The 25177-nt window shown below is 56.3% G+C and overlaps 10 protein-coding genes across 10 annotated transcripts; 5 read left to right on the top strand and 5 right to left on the bottom strand.

Moving 5' to 3' along the window:
- Window positions 1–159: 159 nt before the first annotated feature.
- On the top strand, window positions 160–2930 carry V2A60_004391 (bifunctional acetylglutamate kinase/N-acetyl-gamma-glutamyl-phosphate reductase; the record flags this gene model as incomplete). The annotated part of the gene is made up of 2 exons (XM_083255711.1): window positions 160–2803; window positions 2875–2930. The coding sequence occupies 2 exons, from the start codon at window positions 160–162 to the stop codon at window positions 2928–2930; spliced, it is 2700 nt and encodes an 899-aa protein (XP_083111837.1).
- A 1075-nt stretch (window positions 2931–4005) lies between these two features.
- Window positions 4006–5944, top strand: V2A60_004390 (translation initiation factor eIF2 subunit beta; the record flags this gene model as incomplete). Its single annotated transcript, XM_083255710.1, has 3 exons — window positions 4006–4017; window positions 4727–5603; window positions 5775–5944. 3 exons carry the CDS (start codon window positions 4006–4008, stop codon window positions 5942–5944), a joined length of 1059 nt encoding a protein of 352 aa, XP_083111836.1.
- Window positions 5945–7301: 1357 nt separating this feature from the next.
- Window positions 7302–11530, bottom strand: V2A60_004389 (Nup133 N terminal like-domain-containing protein; the record flags this gene model as incomplete). Its single annotated transcript, XM_083255709.1, has 3 exons — window positions 7302–11029; window positions 11079–11148; window positions 11201–11530. The coding sequence occupies 3 exons, from the start codon at window positions 11528–11530 to the stop codon at window positions 7302–7304; spliced, it is 4128 nt and encodes a 1375-aa protein (XP_083111835.1).
- A 1001-nt stretch (window positions 11531–12531) lies between these two features.
- Window positions 12532–14472, top strand: V2A60_004388 (AFG1-like ATPase-domain-containing protein; the record flags this gene model as incomplete). Its single annotated transcript, XM_083255708.1, has 1 exon — window positions 12532–14472. The coding sequence occupies one exon, from the start codon at window positions 12532–12534 to the stop codon at window positions 14470–14472; it is 1941 nt and encodes a 646-aa protein (XP_083111834.1).
- A 252-nt stretch (window positions 14473–14724) lies between these two features.
- On the bottom strand, window positions 14725–15535 carry V2A60_004387 (uncharacterized protein; the record flags this gene model as incomplete). Its single annotated transcript, XM_083255707.1, has 2 exons — window positions 14725–15384; window positions 15485–15535. 2 exons carry the CDS (start codon window positions 15533–15535, stop codon window positions 14725–14727), a joined length of 711 nt encoding a protein of 236 aa, XP_083111833.1.
- A 495-nt stretch (window positions 15536–16030) lies between these two features.
- V2A60_004386 (ACP S-malonyltransferase) lies at window positions 16031–17200 on the bottom strand (the record flags this gene model as incomplete). The annotated part of the gene is made up of 1 exon (XM_083255706.1): window positions 16031–17200. One exon carries the CDS (start codon window positions 17198–17200, stop codon window positions 16031–16033), a length of 1170 nt encoding a protein of 389 aa, XP_083111832.1.
- A 1336-nt stretch (window positions 17201–18536) lies between these two features.
- Window positions 18537–20286, bottom strand: V2A60_004385 (Adaptor complexes medium subunit family-domain-containing protein; the record flags this gene model as incomplete). The annotated part of the gene is made up of 3 exons (XM_083255705.1): window positions 18537–19707; window positions 19768–20187; window positions 20243–20286. The coding sequence occupies 3 exons, from the start codon at window positions 20284–20286 to the stop codon at window positions 18537–18539; spliced, it is 1635 nt and encodes a 544-aa protein (XP_083111831.1).
- Window positions 20287–20529: 243 nt separating this feature from the next.
- Window positions 20530–20887, top strand: V2A60_004384 (uncharacterized protein; the record flags this gene model as incomplete). Its single annotated transcript, XM_083255704.1, has 2 exons — window positions 20530–20638; window positions 20706–20887. The coding sequence occupies 2 exons, from the start codon at window positions 20530–20532 to the stop codon at window positions 20885–20887; spliced, it is 291 nt and encodes a 96-aa protein (XP_083111830.1).
- A 638-nt stretch (window positions 20888–21525) lies between these two features.
- V2A60_004383 (exosome non-catalytic core subunit RRP4) lies at window positions 21526–22720 on the top strand (the record flags this gene model as incomplete). Its single annotated transcript, XM_083255703.1, has 2 exons — window positions 21526–21752; window positions 21847–22720. The coding sequence occupies 2 exons, from the start codon at window positions 21526–21528 to the stop codon at window positions 22718–22720; spliced, it is 1101 nt and encodes a 366-aa protein (XP_083111829.1).
- Window positions 22721–23166: 446 nt separating this feature from the next.
- On the bottom strand, window positions 23167–24824 carry V2A60_004382 (Aldehyde/histidinol dehydrogenase; the record flags this gene model as incomplete). The annotated part of the gene is made up of 2 exons (XM_083255702.1): window positions 23167–23582; window positions 23654–24824. The coding sequence occupies 2 exons, from the start codon at window positions 24822–24824 to the stop codon at window positions 23167–23169; spliced, it is 1587 nt and encodes a 528-aa protein (XP_083111828.1).
- Between the last annotated feature and the right edge of the window lie 353 nt (window positions 24825–25177).

Raw genomic sequence — 25177 nt, 5'->3', positions numbered from 1 at the left:
CGCCTGCTTTCGAATTCGAACGCCTTTCCTTTCCGCTGCCCGTCCACTTCTGTAGTTGGGGGGCTCGAAGAGGCACAACTTGAGGGACCGAAACGAGAGAGAAGAAGAAGAAGAAAAAAACAAAAGAAAGAAAAACCACACACACAAAATCCAGCCAACATGCTCTCCGCTACCTCGGTGGCCTTGCGCGCCGGTGCCAGACGAGCCGGTCCTCGGACTATCTCCGCTGCTGCTGCTGCCGCCGCCGCCGGCTCGCCTTTGACCAAGATACGATGCCCCAACCTCACCACCTACCGCGCCCTCTCCCAGTCCCGCGCCGCGGCCGCCCCTCCCACCCGCGACCGCACCCGCGAGATTGTCGCCCAGACCGTCTCCAGCATCGGCTCCAAGCGCGAGGGCCAGCAGTACCTCAAGCTCTTCACCTCGGTCTCGTCCCAAAAGTTTGCCGTCATCAAGGTCGGCGGCGCCATCCTCACAGACTACCTCGACGAGCTCTGCCGCTCCATGCTCTTCCTCTACGAGCTCGGCCTCTACCCCGTCATCGTCCACGGCGCCGGCCCCCAGCTCAACCGCCTGCTCGAGGAGGCCGGCGTCGAGCCCCAGTTCGAGGAGGGCATCCGCGTCACCGACGCCAAGACCCTCGGCGTCGCCCGCAAGCTCTTCCTCGAGGAGAACCTCAAGCTCATTGACCGCCTCGACGAGCTCGGCGTCGCCACCCGCTCCATCTCGGGCGTCTTCATGGCCGACTACCTCGACAAGGACAAGTGGCAGTACGTCGGCAAGATTAAAAAGATCAACAAGGAGGCCATTGAAAAGTCCATCGAGGCCGGCTACATCCCCGTCCTGACCTCCATGGCCGAGTCCGACGACGGCCGCCTGCTCAACGTCAACGCCGACGTCGCCGCCGCCGAGCTTGCTCGCGCTCTCGAGCCCCTCAAGGTCGTCTACCTCTCCGAAAAGGGCGGTCTGTTTGACGGCGAGGGCGACAAGATCTCCCACATCAACCTCGACGAGGAGTTTGACCACCTGATGGCCCAGCCCTGGTGCCGCTACGGCACCCGCCTCAAGATCAAGGAGATCAAGGACCTGCTCGACACCCTGCCCCGCACCTCGAGTGTGGCCATCATCCACCCCAGCGACCTGCAAAAGGAGCTCTTCACCGACTCTGGCGCAGGTACCATGATCCGCCGCGGTGACAAGATCCAAAAGGCCAGCTCCGTTTCCGAATTTGAGGACATTGATAAGATCAAGGCCACTCTCATCCGGGACCGCGAGGGCCTCGACTCCGAGGCCACCGTCGACCGCTTCGTCGACTTCCTCAAGGAGAACCCGTTCAAGGCATACTTTGACGACGCTCTGCAGTGCCTCGCCATCGTCGTCCCCGCCGGCGAGGGTCGCACCCTGCCCACCCTCGCCACCCTCAACATCACCAAGTCGGGCTGGCTGACCAACGTCGCCGAGAACGTCTTTGCCGCCGTCAAGAAGGAGCACCCGCAGCTGGTCTGGACCGTCAACGAAAATGACGAGAACCTGACCTGGTTCTTTGAAAAGGCCGACGGCAGCTTCAGCCACAACGGCAGCGTCCTCTTCTACTACGGCTGCGACCTCCGCTCCCCGGCCCTCTCTCCTGTCTACGACGAGTTCGTCTCCCACGGCCGCGCCATGCTCGGTGACACCAACCTCGAGTCCCGTCTGCGCCGCGCCGCGCAGACCGCCAGCGAGAACCTGAACCGCTCCCACGTCGCCCAGCAGGCGCGCGGTTACTCCACCTCCCGCGTCATCGGCCCCAGGACCCCCAGTATGTCACCCATGCAGCAGCAGCGCCGCGGCTATACCACCAACACCAACCCCAACCCCCCTCTGGGCAAGAAGAATGCCACCAACTCGGTCCCGGCGCGCGTGGCCCTCATCGGCGCCCGCGGCTACACCGGGCAGGCCCTCATCGATCTCCTCAACGCCCACCCCAACATGGACCTGCGCCACGTCTCGTCCCGCGAGCTGGCCGGCCAGGCGCTGCAGGGATACGACAAGCGCAAAATCATCTACGAGAACCTCTCCGCCGAGGACTGCGGCAAGCTGGAGAAGGAGGGCAAGATTGACTGCTGGGTCATGGCGCTCCCCAACGGCGTCTGCAAGCCCTTTGTGGACGCCATTGACGCTGCGAGCAGCGGCCGACCGGCCAACGACAAGAGCGTCATCATCGACCTGTCGGCCGATTACCGCTTCGACAGCAAGTGGACCTACGGCCTGCCGGAGCTGGTGCGCCGCTCGGAGATCTCGCAGGCCAAGCGCATCGCCAACCCGGGCTGCTACGCCACGGCGGGCCAGGTCGGCATCTCCCCCATCCTGGAGCACCTGGGCGGGCAGCCCACCCTTTTCGGCGTCTCGGGCTACTCGGGGGCGGGCACCAAGCCGAGTCCTAAGAACGACATCAACGAGCTCCGCGACAACCTGATGCCGTACAGCCTGACGGGCCACATTCACGAGCGCGAGATGAGCAGCCAGCTTGGCACGCCCGTGTCGTTTATCCCGCACGTCGCCTCGTGGTTCCGCGGCATCCACCACACCATTAACATTCCCCTCAACAAGACGATGACGTCGCGCGACATTCGCCAGATTTACCAGGACCGGTACGCCGGCGAGAAGCTTATCAAGGTGGTTGGCGAGGCGCCTCTGGTGCGCAGCATCATGAACAAGCACGGTGTCGAGGTCGGCGGTTTTGCCGTGGACAGCACGGGCAAGCGCGTGGTTGTGTGCGCGAGCATTGACAACCTCCTCAAGGGTGCCGCTACTCAATGTCTTCGTACGTCTTGCCTTTCTTGTCTTGTTGGTTTATTGCATGAATTCTGAAGCTAATTTGTTTTTTTAACACAGAAAATATGAACTTGGCCCTGGGCTATGCCGAGTTTGAAGGCATCCCCACCATGTAAATGACTTGGGCAGACCAAGACACACACACACACACACACACATACACAAAGAAAAAAAGAAGGAAAAAGAAACATGATTTTTCGAAAAGAGAAAGGATCTTTACAATAGAGAATAACAGAGCCTTGAGCGAATTATTTATTTTATCGCGTGCTGCGAGAGGTTTACGATGTGTGGAGGAGGGGTGGAAAGTAGAGATCCCCGTAGAGATGAGGGGGGGGGGGGGGGCTTTTTTTTGGGCTATTCAATCTTTGTTGCTTCATTTTGGTTTTATATGTTTTGGGTTTTGGGGATTCTTGTCGTTCCAAGTCGTAAAGACTTGTTTTTGAGATGGAAGGAAGAAAATACATAAAATTCAAGATGTAAACATTTACGTACCAAGCTTTTTCTTTCTTCGTTTATCACCCATATAAGGTTGGTGATGAATTTTTCGTTTGATAGATGACCGTGATCTTTTCCTTTCCTTTCTTTTCTTTTACCACGTAATTTTGATGAAAGGATTGATCGTTTGACAGACAACTATCCGTACGGAGTACCGGTTTACATATGCAAGTACGAACTCTGTTACATGTCTATATCAAGATACAAAGTCACGTGCTAGGAAACGTGACTCTCTTTGGGCACCGCCATGACGTCTTGTTGTAATAGTAGTTTGTTTTGGGCCTTGGCTTGCTGACGGCGCTCGTCGGCTAACTAATAATTGAAAAAAAAACCCCGACAATAGTTATAGTTTTAAGGAGCGAGGCATAGTCATCAAATAAAAAACTAAAAAACAAGAGCACTTACAACATCTCTCTCATTCCCCATCTAACCAAGCCTGACGCGAAAAATTAAAAAGGCCAAAGGAAAAACAAAAAAGACAGTTCTGGATTTTACACCAACTCTTTTCTTTCTGAACACTTTGGGAGCCGCAAAAGAAAAAAAGAAAGAAAAAAGCTGGATATTCGACAAGACAAGAAAAAAAAAAACTCACCCGGATAAAAACAACGGCAACAACTTCTCCCCTCTCGGACCGAGAAATACATCTTCTTTCAAAACGGGAATATCCGCCTCTAGCCACCGACATTTGGAGAAATCATGGCGAGTGAGGTGAGTTTTGTTTATCCCTTCTTGTTATTGCGAATCTTGTCCGTTTCTCTCCCTCGTTTCTCCGGGCACCGTTGGGCTCTCTTGCTCTCTCCCCCTCCCTGTCCCCCGCCGCCGTGCCGTACCGTACCGTGCCTCCTCCCCTTTTCGCACCCTGACAGCTTTGGGGGCCTCTCTCCAACGTGGAGGGCAGCCCTCTTTCTTTTATACATGTTCCGGGGCTATTGCCGCGGCGGGCGGGCGTTTGCTGCAGTGGCTTTTGCGCCTGTTTTTTTCTCTGCTGCCCCTCCCTACCTCTACCAAGACATATATTACCCCACCACTAGCTACAAGAGCTGGACGGCGCTAGCGCAGCGATTGGTACTGGTAGTGGTGGGTGGCGGTCGCCCGCACAAGACATGCACACACACACGCACAAACCGAACCAAACCTCCCACCAAATCTTTGCTTGCTGGCCACCCGCGTCCGTTTTCTGAGTCACACTACCCAAAACGCCCAAAACCCACCAAATTTCTCCTCCCCTACCTACTACCCTTCCCCCTCCACCCCCATCCCATCGATCCAAACGAAACCACATCGCGAAAACAATCTTTTATTCTCCCTTCCTCCCACTCCGTCTCCGTTCCAATTCTATTCCCATTCTTTGTCTTCTTCCCTCGATCCGGCTCGCACGAAACCTCGGACGTCTAACCCGGCCTCTTTTTTCCACCAGCCCCCCTCCGCCGCCGAGCGCAAACCTCGCAAGTCAGTCGCCTTTACCGACGAGCAGCTAGTCGTCGACGCCGACGGATCCGTCAAGATGGTCACCGCCGCCGACGAGCCCCCCAAGGACTCGGCCCAGTCCCACGCCGCCCGTACGCCGCCGCTCTCTGCCGCTCTTGGATCCTTTCATGCTGATGTTGATGCCGCTCAAGCTACCGCGACCGCCGCTAACGATGCCGCCGCCGCCGCCGCGGACGATACCGGTCTCGACCTGTCCCTCCTCAAGAAGAAGAAGAAGAAGTCGTCCAAGCCCAAGGACGAGGACGGCGCCGAAGGCGGCGCCGATGCCGGTGAGGATGGCGGCCTGGACCTCTCGATGAAGAAGAAGAAGAAGAAGAAGGCCAAGGAGTCCACCGAGGACGACGACTTCGCCGCCAAGCTCAAGGAGCTCGAGGTCAAGGAGGAGGAGGACGCTGCCGCCGCCGCCGCCGCCGGGGGAGACGACCAGCCCGACGCCGCCGACGCCGCCGGCGACATGGAGGCCGGCACCGGCATCTGGTCCCACGACGAGACGCGCGCCATCAACTACCCGCTCCTCCTCAGCCGCTTCTTCACCCTCCTCCAGCAAAAGAACCCGGACCACGCCCTCAGCGGCACCAAGACGTACAAGATCCCCCCGCCCCAGTGCATGCGCGAGGGCAACCGCAAGACCGTCTTTGCCAACATTGCCGAAATCTGCCGCCGCATGAAGCGTTCCGAGGAGCATTTGACGTCGTACCTCTTTGCCGAACTTGGCACCATTGGCTCCGTCGACGGCAGCCGCCGTCTCGTCATCAAGGGCCGCTGGACCCCCGCACAGCTCGAGACTGTCTTGCGAAAATACATTAGTACGTTCTTCTCGGGATAAGAATCGTTTCTACTCTTTCCCCCCTCCCTTCTCCCCCGCGCGCGTCACTTCCAAAGCTTCATAGGACAAAAGCACCCTCTCTCTCTCATCTTGTCATCTCGACCCCCATTGCGTTTGGCAGAAGCCCACGTTGAACTGACATTCTTTCTAGTCGAATACGTCACCTGCAAGACCTGCAAGTCCCCCGATACCGAGCTCAACAAGGGCGAGAACCGCCTGTACTTTGTCACCTGCAACAACTGCGGCTCTCGTCGCTCCGTCACCGCCATCAAGACTGGTTTCTCCGCCCAGGTCGGCAAGAGAAAGAAGATGCAGGGTTAAGCGTAGATTTGCTCTGGGGAGTTGGGGGAGAGAGACGAAAGAACTACCATGCTGCTTTTGTTTTCTTTGGGAGTTTCATCTCTCCAGTCATGGCCTCTCGTTTCTCTTTTCCTTTGCTCTCTCATTATTTGGCAGAAATGTATCTGCACATGACCAATCCCCTACCATGTGGCTTTTTTTCTGCAACCACAGTTTGTTTATATCCTGGGCCGCACTGTTGTTGGAATACAGGTCCCGTACATGGGCTTCCTCTCCCAATGTAGAGGGCTATAGGAGGACGCTGGGGATGAATGGGGAAAACAAAATTATGGGCATCTTTGAGCAACCATGATGTTGAAATTGGGAAAGAAGAAGGAGAAGACAAGAAGAATCTACGAGGACGAGGCAAGCGTTTAAAAAAAATCAAAAAGGATGGCGAGAACAGAGACAGCAAAGTACGTGGCTGGGAACATGTTCGAGGAGAGGCTTTGAAGAAGAAGAAAAAAATTCATCGAAAGAAGGGCCGGCCTCGTAGGCCATGTATATAACGCTGCAATGAGAACAACATTAAACCACAAACACACACATACACACAAAGACAAACATATGTGCAAGAAAAAGAGTCTCGCAGTGAAGGGGAAAGAAAACAGGAGTCGGGGGGGGAGGAGAGAAAAACTACGAAACTCGGCCAATATCTCGCCATGAAGACAATATAATACGAGATAAAGTTGAAGACGAGATGTGAACGACAAATCACAGTGTGCAAAAAAAAGTAAATGCCGACATGACTAGAAAGGAAAACAAAAGTAGCGTAGTATGCCTATGTGTAAAAAGATGTATATCGCTAGTTAATGTGTCCTTGTCCGTCTCTCTCTCTCTCTCCTTTACCACCGCCGCCGCCGCCGCCGCCGCCACCCCCTTCTCTCATGGTGTTTGCGTTGCGAGTGCTCAAGGCACCAAAAGACAGAAAAGGGCAAGACAGAGAGCGAGAGAGAGAGAGCGAGAGAGAGCATCAGAAAAGGACAAAAAGAGAGACCGTTTTTTTGAACAAAAGTAAACAAGGAAAACCAAAGGAACCAAACCAGTCCCTGTTACTCCCCCCCCCTTAAGGTTATCCAGAACCATTGATTTTTTGTTGTTGGTGCGTGAGTGCAACAAAACGAAAAACATGACAGGAAAAGCACCAAAACACACACACGCACGCACACGGAAAAGGAAAAGGAAAGAGAATAACCCAAAAGACCCAAAATAATTCTCTGTTTCTGACCATCATCCTCTCTTTGGTGTAGTTGTTGACCCGCAACCTTCTTTCGGTTTCGTGGTCGAAAAAAACAAAGAAAAAGAAAGCAAATACTATGTATACATTATCATTCGCAATTTAAAAACTGCCCGGGATATGCCCATTCATAATCTCGTCTACCGCCATCTCCTCTGCAGCAACAGGTTCCTGCTGCTGCGCGGCGGTGACATCGTCCGCCTGCTGCTGCTGCACCTCGGCCTGCGCTTGCGCCAGGCATGTGCGCAGCCAGTCGGCTAGACGGTGCTTGTCGACGTTTTGCTTCAATGATTTGTCCTCCCACCGCATGACCTCGAGCTGCTTGGACTGAAACTCCGCGCCCAGATCGCGGAAGCGACGGTCGAGGCTCTCAGTAAAGGCCCCGAGTGCCTCCTGTGGGTTCATGGGGCGGAAGGGGTCGCGCTCGTCCTGGTAGCGCACGCAGTCGGCGAGGACGGCGTACAGTTCAGTGTCCGCCAGCTGTGCCACTACCTCACGATCATGCTTTAGCTGCGTGTCATTTATATGAGCCCAATCGTCGCGAACAAACAACCGCCGCCAGATAAGTCGCTTAGCCTCCTTAACCTCATCGGCGTGGCAGCTGCTCTCCGCTACCTTGAGAGCCATCCAGAATGGATGCGCAATCTCAGCTTGCTGCTCGGGCTTGAGGGCGACGAGGGTAAGAAGGTCGATGAGAGTCATGGCGTCCAGGGCTTCATGTTTGAGCAGTCGCTCCATACCGTCCTCAAAGAGCTGCAGCAGAGCTTTTTGCCGACGAGGAATGTTGGTGCTATGCGCCTCCATGGCAAAGTTGAGAGCGGCAGCTTCGTCCACGGCATCGTAGGTGCTGGTAAAGATTTGATTGTAGAGCTCATCCTGAATCTTAAGCGTGATAAGCTCCCTGTCTACCCTGGCCAGCTGACTCTCGTGATGCGCCTCGTTGACTGTCACCTTTAAGCCGTTGGGCTGCTCCTGCTTCTCTTCGGCTTCAGCCAGCAGCGCAAGCTTGCCGAGGCTGAGTTCAACCCGCTTATTCCACGCCTGTTGCTCCTTGGTAAGTGCCAGGCTGACTAGTGTGTCGGCGGCATGATCGACGTCCTTTTCCTGCTCGATATCATTGATCCAGGAAATACGCGCCAGCTCTGGTCTGCTGCGCAAGAACTGAGTCTTGAATCCGAGTGTTTCCAGGTCAAATTCAAGAACCGCCTCAACGCCGTGCTTCTCGAGCAAGAATTCGTATACGGGAAAAGCAAAGTCTTTGCCATATCGGCCAAATCGATCTTCAAGCTGCGTCTTTTTGGCTTCGCGGAGTGTCTTTACTTTTTTTACTTCGGTGGACGGCAACGTCGGTTGGGCCAGCTGTTGCTCAAGAGCTTCGATATGGTCCAGTAGAATGACAGCTAGGCCGTGTAGAGACTGATGCTTCTCAGCAAGTAGTGCGCCTTCTTCCCATTTTCCAGCTCTAGCAAGGAAGACCGGCTTCTCGAATCGGTCGGCAGCGTAGACCTTGGCGAAGCTCTGGGCAAATGTTTTGTGATCTGGAGTAGTGGCTCCCCAGCGAGCATATTCGAGTACTGAGGTCAGAGCTGCGTCTGTCAGGGAAGGAAGCTCGTCAAAGATCTTTGCCAAGATTGCCGAGTCAGGCTTGTCGCCCCCCTGCGTCTTCTCCGCCGCGAGCGACTGGTGCTTCTTGTGCCATTGATCAGACAAGTCGAGGAGACGTTTCGCGTTGTTTGCGATATAGTGGCAACCCGTCCACGGCTCTGGCATGCCCTCAAAGCTATCCAAGAGAATTCCGAGACTCATTTTTTCCTCACCAAGGCCGTACAGCTCCAGATTTTCTTTCCGGAATTCCAGAGCGCCAAAGTGAGTAACGACATTTACTTGAATGGCTTCGTTGATCATGACAGTAATTTTGGCATCGTCAAGTAGACGATCTTTATACAACGTCTTGATAACTTCGTAGGCCCAGGCCACGAAAAGCTCTAGCCGGAATATGTCGTTGATAAACCAATGACGGATGGTATCGACTTGGCCCGTGGCAGCTACTGGATTTGACTTTTGATCCTCATGAATAAACTCCACAATGGATCCGATTAGGCTCTTCTTATCATCAGCTGGTCGCGAAGTGGTGAATGCCTCGTGGCGCTTCCACAACAACGCAGCAACGTGCATCTTTTCAGCATTGTAGAGCAGACTCCATCGTGTTTTCTTGTCGATGTCGGCTCCAATGGACTGGAGATGTCGCATCAAGCGCTCCAATGCGCCAGAGCGCTCTCGAAGGTTGTCCTCCAGAGAAGCAGGCAATGCCGGCATATATGTTGTTGTGGAGCTGAGAATCTCGTGGCTGACCTCGAGTGCAGCCTCGGAGAGCTCTTTGCCTGTAAATGAAGTCTCTCGTCTTCCATCAAAGACGAGCGGGCTTCCCTTCCTGGAGCCGAAAAACACAGTCTGCTCGAGTTTGCTCTTGGCTGATACCTGAGGGGCTTGCTCACTGGCAAACTTATCGATGTCGGTGGTGATGACGCGGATGGCACCCGCACCGCGGACCATTAGTAATACGGCCGGATTCCTCGTTGTCCTTTGGCGGAAGATACGGTTGTCTTCCTGTGTTGCCGATGGCATTTCTTCGAAGCCCGATCCAATGATTTCGTGGAGGTCATCCTCACGAAAGTCGATGACATCTTCGAATGAAGGCGGTAGGATGTGGTTGTCGGATTGGAGTTGAGAGTCCGGGGATTCGGGAGGAAGTGCGACAGAGGCCATAACGGTAGCTCTCTCGAAGACGATGAATGCAACTAATGCAGGTCGGGGGAGGTAAAGTCGTGGTGAGGAGGTTGCTTCACCAGCAGCTCGTGGTAAAGGTGTGGAATATGAGGTGATTGGGCGTGTCACGCCAATTTTGCACGAGTTTGGTTTGAGAATGACTTCGACGAGCGAATAGCGCGCGACGCTCTTGCGAGTCAGAGACACGAGAAGAAGCAGGTGTTGAACAGAAGCGTCGTCTGTGGCCATTGCATCACTGAGCCTACTCATGTCAAGGTACTTGTGCTCCAGACCCTTGGGGACAAAGGTAAAGTCAAGAGCTTCCAAGGAATCTGGTGAAAAGTCCTTCGTGTATGGGTCTGCCTCGTAGAGAGCGGAGTATAGGGAGTCGCGCATCTCCGCTTCGCCAATGTGCTCATTATGACCGCCGCGATGGATCTTCCAAGCCTGAAGCTTGCCTTTGGTGGTGAGCGCAACAATATTACGTTCGCCGACACGCGCTGATCGATCGGCGCGCACGGCAGCAATTTCGCCACGCAACGACAGGTTAGAGAAAGCATGTCGAATGCTGCCGAAGATGCCACTGCCGGAGCTGGCGAGATTCGAACGAAGAAATTGCACAGAGATGGCTGGTCGACCGTGATTGTCGCGAACGCTCAAATAGGCCAGACGACCCGAGTTGAAAGTGATGATAAAGCCAGCAGACTCGGCGTTTGTGATTGAGATGACCTTTTCGCCATGTGACATGCCAGAAATATTGTGCTCGACTCCGGATCGATCCTTCCTTATGAAGGCGAATGTGGCGGCGCTAGAGATTGATTCCCAAAAGACGACCTTGCCGCTGCTGGCGGTAACAACGACCAGTCCAGGTTCTGTCGAGGATGCTGATGGGGAGACGAAGCATCCGACGGGTAGAGGATCGCTAGATCTACCTGGCGTCGGCAGTGTAAATGTGAAGGTTTCGGGGGATTGCGACGTCGAGTTGTAAGGCCAAACTAGGGCGTTTGTCTGTGTGAGGGTCAGAGCATATCCGAACGAGGACGAGACGTCGGCGTGTTGCTTCACTAGGAAACCATTAGCATACGAGATCGCGAGCTTGGAGCCAGCACTTACGACCCCAATCCGAGCGAATCCTATCCGGAATGGCAGGTAGCTTGCTAACCACGTAGGCATTGGTGCTGGTCTGCAACACAATTAGAGAATGTTGCAGGAGGATGAAAATTTTGCCGACTTACCAAGACGACGCTGCCGTCTCCTTTCGACGCAGCTCTCTCGGCGTGTTTGGACTTTTTGGCGCGGACGTGCAAGTCTTTTCGCGGCACAGGATTGATGTTTTCGAGGCCAGCATCGTCAACAGGCTCGATTGGGGGGCGCTTCTCGACGACTGGAGCTTCAACCGGGTGCGGCTGCGCGTCTGGGTTGACAAAGGTCTGCTCCGAGAGAGGCACCCGTTGGCGCTTCGCCTTCGGTTGCGGCACGAGGCTTTCCTGGGACTTGGGACGCTGGCGACGGCGTGAACGGGTCGCTGTCGCCGGGCCACCCTCAGTAACGGCGGTGGAAAACATTTCGGGGCGCCGAGAGAAAATCGCAGCGCGCAACGGCCAGTCGAGCGGTACAGGGCGCGGGAATTGATAAAAACAGGTCAAGACTAGATAAATAACGATAGAACACGATGCATTTCGGAAATGAAAGCAGCCTGGAGCGAAGAGAGGTCTGCGAGGGGATGGGCGGATTTGTTGATGCTAGTCTATGGAAGGTCAAGGCCAAGCTTATTGGCGGTCGACGAAAAACAAATGGCAGAATAACGTGAGCTGGTGCTACGTCTGCCGTGTGGGTGCGCTGGCGGTGCGCTGGCGCCCAATGGAGCAGCCAGGTAAGTACGTACCTTGATTTGTTAGGCAGCCTGGCGGCTTGACCGGGAGTACGTACCGCCTGCCCCAGATCTGGTGGGGATGTCTGTAAGTGATAAGTACTCGGAGCATCTGTACTTTGGAGGTTGAGATATTCGATTTGTTGAGCCACAGAGATGTTTCTCTCGAAAATGAAAATAGATATCAATCAGTTTTTCTTTTCTCACATGGTTCTTTGATCAAGCACGACGAGGCTATCTCACAAAGAATTTGTCCTGCTGCGCACTCTCATCTTGTAGAAGAACACAGTCCGTAGTAGCAAGCAATCGTCCATACTTGGATGCTCTTGGAAACTCGGCGACTGACTTGGTGTGGCTGGTGCCCACTCGCGACCTACCGTGGCACCTAACAAGCTGCCCAGCAATTCAGGTGCCAACTAATTATGTCGATAAATTAAATGTAAGCTGCAGTGTAGCCTCAACCAACGCCGTTCATCCTGAGACGCGTCACCCATGCACCCACTCAATCACTCTATCGCTCCGTCATGCCGTCCACGCCTCCCCGAGAGACGCCACATCTAGCACCCAATTGGGTTTAGCGGGCATTTCCGGCTAGAACCTCGTCCATCCTCCATCACCGAGCTGCCGACCCTACCAGTCGCCGCTCGCTTTCTTGTTGGTTATGGGAGGAGCCTCTTTTTTCGCTCCCCCGCTACTATGAGGCGCTTCTCTACGGCCGTCACTATTACAGATCCTCTGGTTAAGTACCAGAGCCTGCTGTCCGCTGGCGTCTACTCTCCAGACCAGGCCCAGCATCGTCTGGCCCGGCACCTACATAAGGTCTATCTCCGCATCAAGGATTACTCACCACAAATAGAGTACAAGCAGCGTCTATCGCAAGCTGCGCGCTTAACCGAATCGCAGAAGCCGGACGAGGGATCAGAAAATATCCTCGCCGTGCCCAGTCACGCGATATGGCGCAACCCACTCTTCAAACACCTCATCCCCAATGCTGAGACGCGGGACAGCGTGGCCTTGACGCGCGTATTGCAGAGCCACGAGCTTGCGATAGAGATTGATTCGCCAAAGGGTCTTTTTCTCTCTGGGGAAGTGGGCACCGGCAAATCAATGTTGCTCGATCTGCTCGCCGATGGGCTTCCCCACGAGCGCAAAAAGCGTTGGCACTTCAACACATTTATGTTATATACATTTGCGCAATTGGAGAAGTATCGTTCCGCAAACCAGCAAAGCATGTCAAAGCGCCGCAATGATGAACATTCGCTGTTGTGGATGGCCAAAAAGCTAGTCGACGAGTCGCCCATCCTCTTCTTGGACGAATTTCAGCTTCCTGATCGCGCGGCCAGTAAAATTCTTAGTCATTTATTCATTGCATTCTTTCAGCTCGGCGGGGTGTTGATCGCTTCGTCAAACAGAGTGCCGGAGGATCTGGAAAAGGCTACGGGAGTCGACTACACGAACGCGCCACGCCTGGGCATCATGCGCAAAATCTTTGGAGGCGGCCGCGCTGGCAGCGAGCTGTATGGCCAAGGCAGCGATTTCTCGAAATTGCTAGAGGTGCTCAAGGCTCGATGCGACTTTTGGGAAATGGGGGGCGTTCAAGATTGGCGGCGACGTGAGGACACTGGGCTCCAACTCGACGAGGCAGCGGAGAGCTCCGGTGACACAATCGGGCCAGCCGCCGCGAAGGCCGATGATGCCCCCAAGTCCACTGACAGGCCGCCAAGTTACTTTATAAGTGGTCAAGACGATGGGAACTGGCCAGTTTATGTAAAAGAAAAGGCATTTGGTGATGGCCTTGGCGGGAACTGGACATCAGAAACGATTATTGTATTTGGCCGCAAGGTGGTCATTCCACAGCACCATGAGGGCACTGTCCTCTGGGACTTTGAGCAGCTGGTCGGCACGTTTGGGCCAGCAGATTATATTACTATGGCATCCTCGTTCCACACATTTATCATTGACAAGGTTCCCGCACTGTCAATCTTACAAAAGAACGAGGCACGCCGCTTCATCACATTTCTAGACGCCCTGTACGAAGCCCGGTGCAAGCTCGTCGTCCGCGCCGAGCGCCCGCCGGATCACCTCTTCTTTCCCGAGACAAACAAGGCAGCCGGCACAGAAGACAAGGGGTCTGCAGAGGGCGGCGAGCAAGTCGAAGAAGGCGACGCCACCTACTCGGAAACCATTGCCGAGGTGTACCAGGACCAGATGTCGCCGTTCCGTCCCAACGTCTCCTACTACGACACCAAGAGCGCCACGTCCCAGTACGACCCGGACCAGGACTCGGACTTTGTCCTGGAACGGGAGCAGCGGCCGAAGACGGTCAACTTTGCCAACAGCGGGGCGTTTACGGGCGAGGACGAGCGCTTCGCATACAAGCGCGCCGCCTCGCGCCTCTGGGAGCTCTGCAGCGCGCGCTGGCACGCCCGCACGGGTCCCTGGTGGCAGCCGCTGCCGCTGGAAGCGAGACACTGGGAGGGCGGCGCGGCGTCGCAGCCGCTGGGCGAGCGAGCGTTGGTCGGCAAGGAGGCCACAGGCGAGAGCATGGGTGCGAGTGTGGACGTTGACGAAGTGGCGGGTCTCTCACGATACAGGATAGAGCATATAAAGCAGGGCGGCAACCCGGAGCACAACTAGACGGTGCCATTTTTGGCGTATTCATTTTGGAAAGATACTTGGATTGTAAAAGAAAATGTGTATATTTTAGTATATATGAGCGGATGGTCCAAGATTCTGAGACCATGCTCAGCAAACGTGACAAAAACGCTCCTCTGAAATCTCCCAACGCCAACAGCCATGATGCTCAAATCAAGACAAAAGGAAAGAACAAACAATAAAATAGGGACATTCCCATAGAACCCCACCCGCGCACCTTTGTTTTTCCTTCCTTCACAGGCTTGTCACGCCCGGCGTCCACGACTCGCCTATGCGCCTCATCGTGTCCGCAAACCTCTTGCTCGTGATCTTGGTCCCGCCTCGGCCCCCCGGCGGCGTGTGCGCGTCGGGTTCGTAAAAGGGGTTCTGCAGGAGCCTGACGTAGGCGTTTTGCATGGCCTTGAAGACGGGTTTCAGCTCCGCGTCGCGCAGCCCGGCCCCGCCGCCGCCGCCAGCCGGATTCATCGTCATCGTCGTCGTCGTCGTCGTCGTCGTGGCAGTCGAGTGGGAAGCCGACGAGGAGCCAGCAGCAGCAGCCGCCGCCGCTGCTGCTCCTCCTGACCGCAGGACGGTACCGTCGACGCGGCGCCCGCGCATGTCGACGACGCAGACGAGACGCACGCCCGTGTTGGTCTCGAAGCCGTAGGCGGCGAGGCGGTCGTCGACGGCGTGAAGCAGGCCCGCGTCGCCCGTGAGGCTGAGGCCCGGGCCGTGGCCGTGGCTGCCGCCGCCGCCGGCCGCGGCGTTGGCGGCGGCGCTGTGCTTGGCGCGCAGCTCAAAGACGTCGACGGTGGAGGAGAGCAGCAGGGAGAACTCGAGGGGCGTGCGGATCGGGGCGAGGGTGTTGGTGGCGGTGTCGTGCGAGGGGAACGTGGACATGTGAAGCGGGTTGTTCTGCCGGGGGGGGGAGCGGGAGGTCAAGATTCTTGTGGTCAGCCAAGATTGGGTTCCCTAGAGATGGTAAAAAAAAAAAGAGGTTAAAGGGGGTGCTCACATTGCGGCCGATGACGCCTAGGCAGGCAATGGAGGGTATCGCCGTCGTCATGGCTTGCTGGCTCACGCGGGGAGACTGGGGGTCTGCGAGGTTGTGTGAGACGCAACAGCTCTGGGAGAGCTTGGGTGGAAGGGGGCCCTTGTAGTGGTGGCGGGGGCGCCACCAACCGACTTTTGGAGCTTGGGGAACGGCAGGGAAGGGACGGAGTATAAGACATATGCCAACGTCGTATCAATCTCGATGCGTGTGCACCAATTACGGAAACATCGCTTCTTTTGCAGAGTCCAAATCAGATTGATATTCATATTATGTACAGACTTCTTCAAATCTGGATTTGGCGCCGGCGCATGTCACGCAGCCCTGTTAAATCATTATGCCTCCCCGGGGAGAGACCCTCCCAATCGATAACCATATGCTAGAACCAACATGTCGCCGCTTCCCATGCCCATGGAAAAACGGCAGTTGAAAAAAAAATACAAATATGCCCGCTAAATACAAATTATTGGTTGATGTTGTGACCCTTTTTCGGCAAAAGGCTACATGTTCTCAGCCGTCGTCTTCCCAGTCCTCATCGTCGATGATGTAGGCAGTCTCCTCGAGGCCGCGAATCACCTCCTCGACCTCGAGCGGGTCGGTAATGGCCCATACGCCGCCGCCCTTGACCATGTCCTTGCCACGCATGCCGACCTCCTTGCCGACGAGGTTGCGGCCGACCTTGCCCGGGCCGATGCCGACCCAGCGGCGGATCTTCTCTTCCCTGTCGAGGTAGCGGATGCTGTCCCACCAGCGGACCGTCTCGAGGCAGCCGCGGGCCAGCAGCTCCTTGAGCTCGGCCTTGCTGCGAAAGGGCCGGGCGGTGACGTTGCTGACGGCCTCGATGGTTCCGGGCCAGGTGATGATGTCGTCGCCCTCGCGGCCGGGGACGCGGCTGCTGCCGTTGAGCATGCTGCGCATGACGCTGACGGCGGGCTTCATGATGGGGCTGTGGAAGGGGCTGTCGCTGGCGAGGCGCACGGCGCGCGGGTCGTGGCCGTGGAACTGGCGGACGTGGGCGATGAGGGTGCGGATGCGCTCGATGCTGCCGCTCAGCACGATCTGGTTCTTGCTGTTGATGTTGGCGATGAGCACCTGCTCGATCGGCGGCACGTCCAGCTCGCTGCTGGTGCTGCCACTCCCACTATTTCCGTCCTTGGCCTCGCTGCCGTACGCGCTCGAGTGCCCGACAAAGTCGTGCACGGCTTCAATGAGCCCGGGGAGGTGGTCGGGCTCGGTGATCATGGCGACCATGCCGTACTCGCCGCCGTACTCGGCGACGGCCTGCTGCGTGGCCCGCGACATGGCGGCGGCGCGCTCGCGCACCAGGTACAGGCTGTCGGGGAAGCTGAGGTAGCCGCCGGCGACGAGGGCGGCAAACTCGCCGAGGGAGTGGCCCAACGCCACGTCAAAGTGATCGGCGACGCGAAAATGAAACTCTTTTTCGAGGATACGCAGGATGATTATTGAGGTGGCCATGATGGCAGGTTGCGAGTTGGTCGTTTGCGTGAGGACCTTGGAGGGTCCGTTTTGTATAATGTCGGAGAGCTTGTAGCCGGCGTAGTGGTCCATCTCCTCCATGATTTGAGCCGTGGTCGCGGGGAAGGCCTCGATCCATGGCGTGAGCATGCCGACTTTTTGAACGCCCTGGCCTGTTTGCGCGTAGTGGTTAGCCTGAGCCATGCCATGCCAAAGGGCGGTGGTGACTGTGACTCAAATCTCACATCGCGCGCCGGCGCCGCAACCGGGGCGGCAGACGGCGGCAGACGGCGTGGAAGAAGTGCAGTAGACAAACAGCGAGGCGCATACCTGGAAAGAATATGGCCGTCCTTGCCCTAGACATGGGCCCGGAGCTCCATTGCCGTCGCAGGACCGTGGTGGGCGGCGCATGCGACAGCTCCCGACGGAGCGCCGAGGCAGCGAACCTGTGGTGCATCACGAAAGAGGGCCAAGGCGAAGCTTGGTGGGTATGGGGGATGAGCGGTACTCTTATAAGAATGACAGTCTCATTTCCACGTCTGACCTTGCAGGGTGCTTCGTGAGCATGTGAGAGGGAGAAGGAAAAGGAGCGGCTCTCGGAAAAACAAAAGGGTAAAGGATAGGCCCGAGAGCACAAGTGAGGGTTTGATTTGCGTTACGTTTGACAACGAGCAGCTCAGGTCTCGTCGGCTCTGAGTAAAAAAACAGCGGGGTCACGGGTGCGAGAGAGAAATGACGCCTGGCTGCATGAGCCACAATTTGCTGGGGACGCCGCCATGGCCCATGGGGGAGGCACCTTAGTACCCACTAGGTACCTAACTATGCACCTGTTGTATGAGTATCCGTAGGTACCTACTTACCTACCTAGGTATCTAGACACTGGTAAGGCAGTGGGGTGTAAGTACTTAGGTGACCAGTGGAAATACAGAGGTTGTTTCGAATTGTCATCTGCTGCTTCAGTGGACCAAGTACTCAGTAGGTGAAGCAGTTGGAACAGTGCCAAGTGAGTTCTGGAAATCACAGAGCAATCCTCTATATCAGGATATACCGATATACCAATATACCGATAGATTGAAATTCCACACTGCACCTCTCCTCTAGACACGCAACGTAAGATCTCCCAATTCATACTGAGCCTGAGCCTCGAAGCGCCCCCTTCAACGCACAACCATCCACCGTTGGCCTCCTCAGCCAATCGCCACTCTTCCGGCGGCCCCGACGGATTCGCTACTGGGTCCGTTGCAACATTCTTATTCTCCCATCATAAGCATACTACTAATAAGTGAGATGCCAAGCAGTAGGCTTACACACTAGCCTCGATCTTTAGAATCTGAATTCTTCTTTCTTTTCCTGGACCTGTGCTAATGAACGCCCACCCCCATTCAGGCCTTTGGCCGTTTCTTCGTCCCATGTCTCATGTCTATAGGTTCATCATTTGTCCGCGTGCCCCCCTCCCCGGCAGAGTCCTTCAATGTGTCGAGCCTGTACTAATAGCTCATCATAATCACACAACGATTCGCCCGCCGCCTGTCTTCCTCCTCTAGCATCGCAGCTCCACGCCGCCTTTGCTCACCGTCAGGTACTTGACCCCCTTGTACGGCTTGACCCCCTCGCCCAGGCCCCTGCTTTTCCGCGTGTCCAGCACGATGCTGTCCACTTTTAGCCCGCTCGCCAGCCAGCCCTTGACGGAGAAGTTGACCGATGCAGAGCTGGGCATTAGAATCTTATTTTGCGCCGCTTTTTGTGCATCTTGCTCATCGCTACCGCCCTCTCTCGCCTTGCCACTGCCGCTCCCTTGCGCAACCTTGGCCACGGGCACGCTCTGGTACGGCTCATTGTATGAGTAGTCTTGTCCGAACCCAAACCCACTGGGATCGAACGCGTCCTCTTGCTGCTCGTTGCTCAAAGTCCCCACCACCGTGCTGCGCAGCCCAAAATGCGACGTCGGTCCGCTCAGTTCTTTGGCCGGGATGTGCCACTCTAGTACTCTCGGCCCGGGGTTGAAGCTCGCGTCGCCCCTGCTTGGCCGTATGTCGGAAAGATTTCTTACATCGGCAGGTAAAGGGATCGTGACCATGAGATCGTCGAGCAACGGGGAGGCTGGCGTGCCCGGGTGTGGCGATCCTAGGCGTCCAGGGACGCCTCCTCGCCCCAGCTGACTCGATGATGATGACCCTGGAGTCCCAAATATTTTGTTCACCTGTAGTCGCACCTCAAATTCTGAACCAGTCGGCCCCAGACCAGTCTTCATCTCCAAATTCACTGGCAGCTTGAGGGAGCTGCTACTCAGGTTGCCAGACTTGCCGCTTGTAAAAGGCAGCAGATCGACTTCGTAGCCCGCCAGAATAAAGCGGCCATCTGGTGGAATAAAGCTCAGCTCGCCGGGTCTTTCCTTCCACCTATTTAATCTGACGCAAGGATGGAACACAGGTAGCTCCATAAAGTTTCCCAGGTTGTGTTTACCAGACGGGCTAGTGAGGTTAACCGTGATGTCTGGTACTCCAGACACTTTGGCTGTGAAAGCAATCGTCCCGTTTGCGAATGCCGCCAATGGTCTTCCCGACGGCGCGAGAGTGACTGACAATGTCTCCACGACATCGGCGTACATTTCGTTTGAGGTATGTCGTACGTTCGCTCGCCGCCATGGTAACGCTGTCGTTGCCGTCGGTAGTATCGAAGGTGTGTTTGAGGAAGAATTGGACTGCAATTTTCTGCAGCATGTCAGTTAATTGCCACCCAGATACAAGATGCTGCGAGCACGAGCGTCATACCCAGGCAGATTGATGCTCCCTAACAACTTATCCACCCAGCCTTCTACTTCGACCACCTCCCGCAGCGCATTGGGCTCTGTTGTGCTTATATTTCCGGCATCACACATCTCCGTCAGGAGCTGCGCAACAATATCATAGTTGTTTTCGATCTTGACCGCCAACAATGGCGCGCCCACAAAGTCCTCAAAGGCATCGATGATCCGGTGCAGGAACTCGAGCACCAGCAGCGGCTCAATCTCGCTCGACGATGTCGCTAGGAAGAGCAGGTTGCCGTGCGTCAGGCTAAAGACGAGTGTCGGCGGATTTGTGTTGGCAAGATATATCAGGTTTGGGCGCGGAGCCGGGTACTCGAGGTAGAGGGGCAGCAGGTGAGCGGCGGACAACGGCCGCCCAGCGTATGCGTGGGACAGAATAGGACTTCTGAGTGTGGATGTTAGAGGGAAGCGTTCTGATTTTCGAGACAAATGTGTAATACCTGTTATCATCAAAGATGTGCACGGCCTCTATGACGCCGCTCATCGTAGCTATCCGCTCTGCGCCTCTCCAAAATAATCACTGTGCGAACTCGTTGAAGCCGACATGAGGCTCACTGCCCCACACGCGACACCAAATGACGGAAGCTCTGTGGAAGCTTGCTGCTGACTAACATTTTCAGGAACTGACATGAGCTGTGACAAGACTTCTCCTTCGAACTGCAGAAGCGAAACAAGAGCAAGAAATATACAATCGTTTTCAGCGCGTAGCTCCCATACTGTATCCAGAATGGCCGGCGACAAAATTCCCTCGATCCACCAGCTGGAGAAGCCTGAAAACGTCCACGAGATGCTGCGCAAGGACAGGCAGGAAGACTGTCTATCCTGCAAAGTCGTTGGTATGACACGCGCCCGGCTGAAAAATTGAGTAGCGAGAGACCAATACTTACAGCGAGGCTGAAATAGGAAGCGGTGCATTTTTTGGCCTCGCGGGCTATAGTTACTTCTCCGGCATGTCGCAGCTTGAGCGACAGCGCAAGGCAATTCTCCAGAGCAAGTCCATGTTTGGCATGCGCAGCCGGAGGGCCGGCATTGTTGGAATATCGCTTGGCCTAGCGTACATGGGATTTTGGAGAGCCTTCTTCTAGCCGGCACGATGTTCACGATAGCCCGACTACTGGTGCAGCGGCTCGAAGCGGACACGAGAGACAGGCGATGCAACGCTGAGAGAAGCGAGGCAGGACACACACTTTATGTATTTATACTGTATTATAGGCCCATCTAGCTATGCCACTTAATCATGATACCCAATTCCCGAGCCCGTCGACGGCACACCCAACAGCCAGCATTCCGACCTGGCAGCACAACTCAACGCAGTTGGACTAAGCTAGAGATCGTTTCCACAAACTTGGAGAGGAATTGGAAGCCTACGTTCGAAACATACGGCTTCGATGAGGTGCTGAATCAACATGCGTCTCAAAAATTTGTACGGTCGTGAGCTCGACCTGAGTGCTGCAAGCTTGGTTGGTGGAGCTGTTACAGTGAACTCTCTCAGCACCAGCAAAAATCTGTGCCCCACACTCAACTTCGCTCTCAAGGTGATTTCAATCATTGACTTGCCACTCACAAGATACAACTGGATTTCAAAGTACAAGCTCTCAAAATTACTCCATATACTATCTGCGGACCAATTCTTCCGCCGTAGAAGAAATACCGGCAGGAGACCGCCCTGACGGGTTCTCAACGCCCCCAAGCGCTCATCAGAAGCCAACGTATCACCCGAAAAATGCCCATCACAATCCTGCGTCCGCAGCCCGCGGCGGCGCAACAACGGCCTACGGCAGACGTCGACTCAGACTATGATTCTTCAGACTCGGACGGAGGCGCCGACGTACAGGGAGATGTGCGGATGCGCGTAGCCAAGCGCCAACGGACGATGGTGGACGACGACGTGGAGGCGGATGAGATTCTCACACCGGGCAGCATCATCACGTCAAACCCACAATGGATGCGGTACGCTCTTTACTCCTCGGGGGCCTCCCCCCCCCCCCCCCCCTTCCTTCACTTCCACAACTCAAAAGAAAAAAGTCTAATGTAATTCAAACAGCGGCCACGGCACCTACGTCCCCAACGGGTCCACCTCCATCACCTCGTCCCTCGCCGGCACGCTCACCAAGACCAACAAGCTCCTCTCGGTGCGGCCGCTGCGCGCGCGCTACACGCCCGAGATTGGCGACCTGGTCGTGGGCCGCATCGTCGAGGTGCAGGCGAAGCGGTGGCGCGTCGACGTCGCGGCGTCGCAGCTCGCGATCCTGCAAATCTCGGCCATCAACCTGCCCGGCGGCATCCTGCGCAAGCGCACCGAGACGGACGAGCTGCAGATCCGCAGCTTCTTCGCCGAGGGCGACCTGGTCGTCGCCGAGGTGCAGCAGCTGCACCAGGACGGCGCGGCGAGCCTGCACACGCGCTCCCTCAAGTACGGCAAGCTGCGCAACGGCGTCTTTGTCAGCGTCAGCGGCACCGGCGGCGGCGCGGGCGTCGTCCGCGCCAAGCGCCAGGTGTGGACCATGGAGCCGGCGGCCGCCGCCGGGGGCGCGGGCGCGGGCGCGGGCGCCGGGGCAGCCGCCGCGGCACACAAGATGGACGTCCTGCTCGGCGTCAACGGCTACATCTGGATCAGCCGCCACGTGGAGAGCGACACGGCGGCCGAGGCCGCGGGCGTGAACCGCATGGAGGAGTCGGTCAGCAGCAGGGTCTACTCGAGCCAAAACGACGACATTGACGTGGCGACGATGCGCGAGATTGCGCGCGTCCGCAGCGTCATCCTCGCGCTCGTCGAGAACGGCCTGCGCGTGGAGGAGGACACGGTGACGAGGGGGTACCACGAGGCCGTGGAGCTCGGCAGGGAGACGGCAGACGATGACTTGTACCTGGGCGGCGAGCGAGGGCGGCGGTTCGCAGCTGTCATGGCTGGTGTGTAGATGACCAAAGGGGTCTAGGGGAAGCGGCTCTACATTGGAATCACGAAGATGGTTGCATCGCGGTCTGTTACCATGTTTGAAACATGTCAAGATGGCTTCGCAAATTGCAATCATTCTCAACACTTTAAACCAAATACACTCAATACGAACACACAAGAAACCTAGATACATTCATATAATAGCACATTTCGAGCTCTAAAAGTACCAGCATGTTGATTCTCCTTGCTGGTGTCCTGACCAAGAAACATCATCCCCTGCGGGGGAAAGACATGGGTTATGGGATATCACACTTCCGACAGGCTTCCGTGGGGCTGGTTACACCGTATCTGCCCCCCCCCCCCCCCCCCCCTGTCATATGAGGAAAGCAACGCCCTCGAGCCTGCTCACTCATCTCGTTTTGGTCGCCGCGGAGAGAAGTCTCTATATTTTACTCTTTGGGGGCGGGCCTAGAGTTTGGCCAGTCTCAGTTGAACAAGATACGCGACAACGGGCATCAGGATGGCCCACCTTAAGATGCTGCTCTTCTTGCTGCGGCCGCCGAGCGTGAAGACGAGGCGGAGCCAGTAGAAGAGGCCCCTCTTGGGGTTGCCGTCGCGGTCAAAGTTGGGCTTGAGCGAGGTGAGGGCCTGGGTGCGGGCCAGCTCGCGCATGTCGTACGGCATGTAGCGCAGCTTGAGCAGCAGGTCGGCCCAGGCGGGCACCTTGCAGATGATGCGCTCGTGGCTAAAGGCCTTGAAGGAGAAGGCGCCGTGGTAGTTGCCCTGGCCGGAGGAGCCGACGCCGCCGATGGGCGTCTGGTTCATGGCGGCGTGCCAGAAGCCGTCGTTGATGGTGGCGCCGCCAGAGGTGACGTTGAGAAGAACTAACAGTGCAATGTGAGCGCCGGTGCTTTTGGTTTTTTTTTTTTTTTACACAATGGCGGTGACAACTTACCTTTTTCGTTTTCGGCGTCGGAGCCAAAAGTGGTCAGAGAGAGGGGGGTGGGATCGACCTTGTTGGCAATGTCAATGGCCTCGTCGAGAGTGTCATAGGGCAGGATCGACCAGATGGGGCCGAAGCTCTCCTCAACCATCATGCTGTCGTCGATGCTGTCGACGAGCACGGCCGTGGGCTCCATGATGAGCTTGTCCTCCCACATGTTGCCGCCCATGACGATCTTGCCCTTGGTGTTGTCGAGCATACGCTTGAGGCGGTTAAAGTGGTTAATGTTGACGATGCGTGACCAGTCGGGGCTCTTGTCGGCACCGTTGGGCATGAACTTGGCGTGGAGCTTGTTGATCTCGGCGATGAACTCGTCCAGCACGGGGCGCTCAATCAGGACGTAGTTGTGCGAGAGGCACACCTGGCCGGCGTTGAACGTCTTTTGCCACATGAGACGCCTGGCGGCCAGCTTGACGTCGGCGTTCCTGGTGACAAAGGACGGGTTCTGGCCGCCGAGCTCGAGGATGTAGGGGGTCAGGGTCTCGGCGGCCTTCTTGGCGATGATGGTGCCGACGCCCTTGCCGCCGGTGAAGACGATCTTGTCAAACTTGTGCTCCATGATGTGCTTGGTCTCGTCGACGTTGCCGTTGACGCAGATGTAGCAGTCCGGGTCGAGGTACTCGTCAAAGATCTTCTTGAGGACCATGGCCGAGTGCGGGGAGAGCTCCGAGGGCTTGAGGATGACGGTGTTGCCGGCGGCGATGGCGCCGATGACGGGCGCCAGGTTGAGCTGGAAGGGGTAGTTGAAGGCGCCGATGATGAGGATGGTGCCGTAGGGCTCGCTGCGCATCTTGGGTCCGAGGGCCCAGTACTGGAAGGGTATGTCGTCGACCGACCTGTCCTTGGACCACTTGTGGACGTTGTTGGCGACGTAGACGGCCTCGTTCTTGACCCAGTCAATCTCGGAGAGCTGAGCCTCGAACTTGCACTTGCTGAGGTCCTTCATCAGGGCCTCCTCGATGAGGGCGGCGTTGTCGGCGACGCCCCAGTAGAGCTTGCGGATCTGCTGAACGCGAAAGTCGACATCCTTGGTCTTGTTCGTTCGGAACGTCTTGCGCACGGTGTCGATGCTCGCCGTGATTTCGTCGAGGCCTGTAGGCTTGTACGCGGGGATGACACCCATGATGGTGGTGGCGGCGGCGGCGGCGTGGGACGAGGCTTGGCAGATGGAGGAGGAGGAGGAGTGTCTGATGGTGGTGATGATGGCGGTGGTGGTTGCGCGACTCGGCACGTGGACGCGAGCGATGCCGGGCAGTCGTAGTTGCCGGCAAAGTAGCGACAGCAAGGGAATCTTTTCTTGGCGAGCTTCAGAGTCAAAAAGCTCTGAAAGTTATAACAGTAATCAAGGATGAGCAGCTATCCAAGGACTAATCAATCTCAGCTGCGGGGGAGAGCTACAGCTATGTATGGAACACGATTGGTGGTATTCTCTCTGGGGAGCGTTGCAGCGGGAAGCGGAGGGGGAGCCCGTGCCCG

The sequence above is a fragment of the Cordyceps javanica genome, chromosome 3 (genome assembly GCF_051103115.1).
Source record: "Cordyceps javanica chromosome 3, complete sequence".
NCBI classification, from domain to species: Eukaryota; Fungi; Ascomycota; class Sordariomycetes; order Hypocreales; family Cordycipitaceae; genus Cordyceps; species Cordyceps javanica.
The sequence above is the reverse complement of the archived record's forward strand: the minus strand, read 5'-3'. Positions and strand labels throughout refer to the sequence as shown.